General features: G+C 45.1%; 4 protein-coding genes across 4 annotated transcripts; 2 read left to right on the top strand and 2 right to left on the bottom strand.

The window, feature by feature from the left end:
* Nucleotides 1–1484: 1484 nt before the first annotated feature.
* Nucleotides 1485–2823, bottom strand: PHALS_11502 (scavenger mrna-decapping enzyme; the record flags this gene model as incomplete). The annotated part of the gene is made up of 8 exons (XM_024726325.1): nucleotides 1485–1639; nucleotides 1694–1821; nucleotides 1898–1995; nucleotides 2063–2156; nucleotides 2225–2388; nucleotides 2461–2519; nucleotides 2581–2623; nucleotides 2680–2823. 8 exons carry the CDS (start codon nucleotides 2821–2823, stop codon nucleotides 1485–1487), a joined length of 885 nt encoding a protein of 294 aa, XP_024572000.1.
* Nucleotides 2824–2902: 79 nt separating this feature from the next.
* PHALS_11501 (uncharacterized protein) lies at nucleotides 2903–3480 on the top strand (the record flags this gene model as incomplete). Its single annotated transcript, XM_024726314.1, has 4 exons — nucleotides 2903–2917; nucleotides 2974–3209; nucleotides 3326–3368; nucleotides 3460–3480. 4 exons carry the CDS (start codon nucleotides 2903–2905, stop codon nucleotides 3478–3480), a joined length of 315 nt encoding a protein of 104 aa, XP_024571999.1.
* A 36-nt stretch (nucleotides 3481–3516) lies between these two features.
* PHALS_11500 (actin related protein 2 3 complex) lies at nucleotides 3517–3894 on the top strand (the record flags this gene model as incomplete). Its single annotated transcript, XM_024726303.1, has 1 exon — nucleotides 3517–3894. One exon carries the CDS (start codon nucleotides 3517–3519, stop codon nucleotides 3892–3894), a length of 378 nt encoding a protein of 125 aa, XP_024571998.1.
* Nucleotides 3895–3981: 87 nt separating this feature from the next.
* Nucleotides 3982–4977, bottom strand: PHALS_11499 (para-nitrobenzyl esterase; the record flags this gene model as incomplete). Its single annotated transcript, XM_024726292.1, has 3 exons — nucleotides 3982–4116; nucleotides 4180–4569; nucleotides 4642–4977. The coding sequence occupies 3 exons, from the start codon at nucleotides 4975–4977 to the stop codon at nucleotides 3982–3984; spliced, it is 861 nt and encodes a 286-aa protein (XP_024571997.1).
* Nucleotides 4978–5255: the final 278 nt, after the last annotated feature.

Here is a 5255-nt window from a genome sequence, read left to right as displayed (position 1 = left end):
ATTTCTTTTCAATTCTCACTCCAAGGTCCCAAGCTAAGCTCCTATTAGGAGTCCTCTTTGGTACGGTTGCAATCCTATAGTCCTTCTCTGGATCTTGCGGGATTTTAAATCGTTTGATCGCTTGCTCTATCACAGCGGTTGCGTTCCATCTAGCACCAACGACCGAGTCCTCGTCGACCGTCGTCTCCTCCACGTATCCAGCAAATGTATGCTGCCGGTCTGCTGCTGGTGGCCTTTCCACTTACTTTGATATGAGGTGGTGTTACCTTCTGCGTTGTGCTTCCTTCGTGTCCCTTTAGTAGTGGCCATAAAATGGCGGTCTTCGTCGTTGTTATCCCCAGCATCAGCATCGTCTATAAACAAACAGAGGATCGACATCATCACCGGCGATATTATCATCTTCTACCACCAATATGGTAGAGCCTTCTACGTTATTGCCGGAGGAGGATGCAGAGTACTTGTCTCTGTTCCTCTGCCGAAGGCTCTTCGCTGCTGCTGAAGGTTAGATGATGTGAGAAGGTCGGCAAAGTTATCATCCCCAAGAATGGGAGAAGCGGCCTGTCATGCCGCCGCAGCTTCCTCATCCTCTTATGTAATATCCTCATCAAAGACTGGTGCTGAAGCTACTTCAAAAATCGACTCCATCTCTTGTTGCCGTCACAAAGCTCGCTCTCGCTGCTGCTGTAGCTGGTTACCTCGTGGTGGTGGTGGTGATGGACTGAGCTATGTAATGAGGATAGTGATGAGCAGTCGATCGGTAACAAGACGGAGCGAGCCGAAGAAGGAGAGCAATTACTGAGGAGGATCGATGATGAAGAAGAGGACAAGAAGAATCAGGAAGAAGAAGAACTGCAAATTGGTTGGTGGAACTTGAGTTCAGTGGTCAAAAATACTCATCATTACTCTTCCCGCGAGTAAATTTACTCTTGACATGAGTAAACTGTACTCATAGACCATGAGTATACTCATACATGTTTTCGCAGGCAGTACTCAAATCCATGAGTTAGCTCATCCTCTATGAGTAAAGTTTACTCATAGTACTCGAAATAACTCAGAGCGTTGCTCATCCGGTCTGTGGAAATGTCCGTTTGACATTTTGCATAGAGATCAATATAATATGTGAGAATCCATTCAGAGTAACAAGGATATGCGTTCTCACATGACAAAAGTTGTGGAATGACAACAAAGTTCTGGTTGTTTCGTCTTATGATGTTCGGCGAATAAGGTTGAACAGACCATGACATTTATCGTGATATGTCGATGTAATTTTACTGACATCTTGATCGTTCACGTAACGACTCGATGCAGTATATTGCCAAAAAAAACTTGCGTCAAATTAAAAGGGTCGTAGCAAATTGAGATTGATTATAGCTGCATTTTTCGTATAAACTGACGCAAAGTCTTGCCCTGAATTGGTACAACTAGGATCTTGTTCTTCTCTTCTTCGATCAAAGAAATGACGTTACAGGGTTAACGAGGAACATTTAAATGATATGCTTCTCGCGATAGAGTTCGAATAGCTGCTTGTGCTGCAGTTCGCCGATCACAAATGAGAGCGTCGCATTTTTGTAGTGATCGCTGTTCACCGACAAGTTGTAAATCACGTCCTCAAGCAGTACCGCCTTGCCCACGAGGGTCCCTAATCATCAAGAATCTTTAGATTCCGACTGATATTCGAGGATGAATTTGGTACCTTGAGTCATCTTCACGTGTGAGAAGTGGACATGCAGGTGGTAGTACGTCGGTTGGTAATGCAAGTACATACGTATAGAACTTGGATTTACGCCAAATTTTTCCCTCAAAACCTCGAGGCCAGCATTGCTAGTTGCGGAGAAACCATACGTGAGGTCTGAATAAGTTCTGCGCTTGGAGGTCTGTAAAAGAATCAATTCTTTACCGAATGTTTCTCAGCAGCTTGAGGTTTGAGCCAGACAAATCACGCAGCGATCTCAGAGAGCGGTCACGGACAATTGCTAAGCAGTAGAGAGATTCCAGCTTTAACGATCAGGCGAGTCTGTCAGTCCATATTTGTAAACTTGAGGTGATTTATATACTGACACACCTTTGATGGATCTGACCACTTAAAATCGGGTAATAGAACGAAGCCGGTGCAAGGGTGTGAGTCTTCGTATACAATCCGCTCCGTCTCGCTCTTACTAAAAATATTTGCAAGATGCCCAATAATTCGCAACTCATTCTAATCATTGACAGCCAGCTTCCTTACTGGTCCAAAATATTGTAGACCCACTCCACATTGTCCGCAGGAATGCTTTCAATATATGCCTTCGTGATCATTCGATACGCCTCCTTAGTCTCCACTACCATATGATAGCTCTGGTCTGTGTGCTTGAGCACATGACGTTCCGTCGCCGGATAGATTAAATTAATCTGGCCATAGTACAATGCAAACGTCACGTCCACAGACAAAACCCGCAAATAATGCAATTAACGCTTGCAAACCTTGTACGGCTTAACATTGCGCGACACGTCGCCCTCGAACGTGCTGTAAATGTCATTTTCTAGGATTCTGTGCAATGACATATTAGATAATAGCTGGTTCAGATATTTTGTGTCCATAACTGCCGTCTGGATAATCAGCACCGCCGATTTCTTGTGATTGTCGCTTATAAAATTCCCCAATAGCGCCAACTCAGTGTCCGTGCGCTTGAGCACTCGTACCAGATTGAAATTGCGCAACATATTATTGGGGCCCACATTTTTTACCGCTTGTTGCCATAGATAAAGCGCACCTAGCACGGTGACCACCAGTGCAATACCGATGCCCAGACGCTCTGCCTGATCTAACAGATATGGCAAGATCATACTCGATACAGTTGTAAACGATGGCTGATTGGTCACATTTGCTAATCAAAAATTCAACCAGAAAGAAAAAACTGCAATAATGGCGAATCTCGAGGTAAAGTGTCCATTCTACAAATGCGGTCAATTTGCACTGACAAGAGATTTTCGTAGCATGACACTTCGCGCGACGAAGAGATCGCACGCCAACTACAAGCCCAGTACGACCAAGGAAATGGACAATCGATTGCTTTTGCACAACCAGTCACGCAACTTGATATGCAACTCAATTGCGGTGATTGCGGTACTACACACGTTGTGCGCAGTGTGACCCATGGTTCGACATTTTATTGCACAGTATGCAGTGCACAAAACAAGATTTTGATGGGCCATCGCGTCCCCGTTGTAGTGTACGACTCATATTGATATTGATATTGATATTGATATTGATATTGATATTGATATTGATATTGAGCATTCGAAAATGTGTGACGAGCTTATATGTGTGTGTTGTTCTAATTGGCAGTGGGCGCTCGTACAGCTTCGTTCCAGTCCCGATCATCTGCAATGTAATGTAGTTGCATTGTCGAATCCATCCATCCATGGCACTTTGCATTTTTGCCTAAAAAACCGTCATAATACATGTTCTTGAAACTCTAGAGTAACTGTCTCTCCCTTTAAACACGGTATCAGATTTTCTGCGACAGGTACGCGAAGATGGCGGACGAGGCTCAGATTGCAGCGAGTGTGCAAGCTCGTGCCGCACGAGTTCAAGGTCTGTTGGCGCAGCGTAAGAATGAAGAGGCAGTGCGTGTAGCTTTGGAGGATCCGCCACTTTTGTCCAAGAACGAAGTAGTAAAGGACGAGAATGCAAAGGTTGTGATAGGGGCTCTACTGGCTTGCAACAAGGGCGAAATGCAAAGAGCTATCGACTCACTTCCAAGCTCCTTGGAGGATATACTCATGAAATACATCATGCGCTTTCTCGGCATCGCTTCACAAAGTGCAATCATGCTCGAATGGCACCAAAAGCTGATGGCAAAGGCCGGATCGGGCTGTGCGATGCGCGCCTTCACTGATCGAAAACAAGTTTGACGAGCTAAGGGAATGCGACAAAAGCGTTAATCAAATACACTCCTTGCTTTATGGACACGAAGTAAAAAATAAAATATTTCTTGGTAGTCAAGGTGTTGTAATCCTTGCTACAAAATCCATAATCAGCCGCATGATCGTGTTGGAGTTTAGGTTGGCGCTGGCAAGATGCTGAATAATGTTAAAATGGTTGCAATTGTGAATAACATGGCGCTGAACAGAAGTCTAGATATATAAACTAGATCAGATATGTAAGAAAGTCAGAGCGATCTGTCGATGAGCACGCACATTTCCTGCTGCATCTAGCCATTGCTTGAGCTCCTCTGTGTCCTCGTGAAAATGAAAATCTTCCTCAGCATTCATCAACAACAATTGCATCCTAGCAAGGGGCGAGACTGCCCCTACTCTAGTGATTATCCTTCCGATAGACGCCTCTCGCAACTGCTCAACGCGATCCCCGAACGGTGGATTCGTAGCAAGCGCTCCATAGAACGAGGTATTGGCAAGTCGAACTATATTGTATACACCCGAAATGCCAACTGCACCTTTGACGAGCGTATGTATTGGTTTCTCTAACCCGGCAGCCGTCAAAAACTGTGGATCAGCAAGAAACTGCATGATCAAATGCGCGCCCGAACTGTGCCCCACTAGCACCAATTTGTCTGGATCGCCACCGAACTGCCACAACGTATACAGTGCAGTATGTCAGTCGTCGCGTTGACCACCAGAGCTTCACAACAATTTCGCAACCTTGGCAATGTTGCGGTGCAACCATGCGACAGCGGCAGCCACATCTTTGGCATGTTCAGGATGCTGGACTTCTGGTGACAAACGATAATTAATTGAGACGCCCACACATCCCGCTCGCACGAATGCTTGGTCGATGTTATGGTTTAGTCCTCCGCTCTTGTCTCCACGTTGCCACGAACCACCGTGCACAAACACACACGTCGGCAACTTTGAATTCAGCTTTATTTGCCGCGGTGTGGCAATATCTAAACACTGCAGAGGATGCGGGAGCTTGCTCACGTATGCCACCCCCTCCCACCTGTAGGCGCTCTTTAGCAGCAAAGTTAAGCGCGGCATCTATGAACAACAGTTTAGTCGGAAGCTCGAAATTATTGTGATATATTTTCCGCATGATTAGTTAGGGAAAATGGTGTGGTCTTGTCCCAAACACCTTACACACTGTATACCGTAGTTAACAAAAAGATTGCTTCTCAAAAAGAACACAATTTGGATAAATCCCATCACATTTTAATGTTATTGTGATTTCTCGTTCATTTCGAATTACCGTACCATTGTTACTACCTGAGATGAAGCGGTTCTTACTGACAAATTCCGAAAACAAGAAATGGGTGGAC

The sequence above is a fragment of the Plasmopara halstedii genome, assembly GCF_900000015.1.
Source record: "Plasmopara halstedii genome assembly, contig: Scaffold_54, whole genome shotgun sequence".
Lineage (NCBI taxonomy): Eukaryota > Oomycota > Peronosporomycetes > Peronosporales > Peronosporaceae > Plasmopara > Plasmopara halstedii.
The sequence above is the reverse complement of the archived record's forward strand: the minus strand, read 5'-3'. Positions and strand labels throughout refer to the sequence as shown.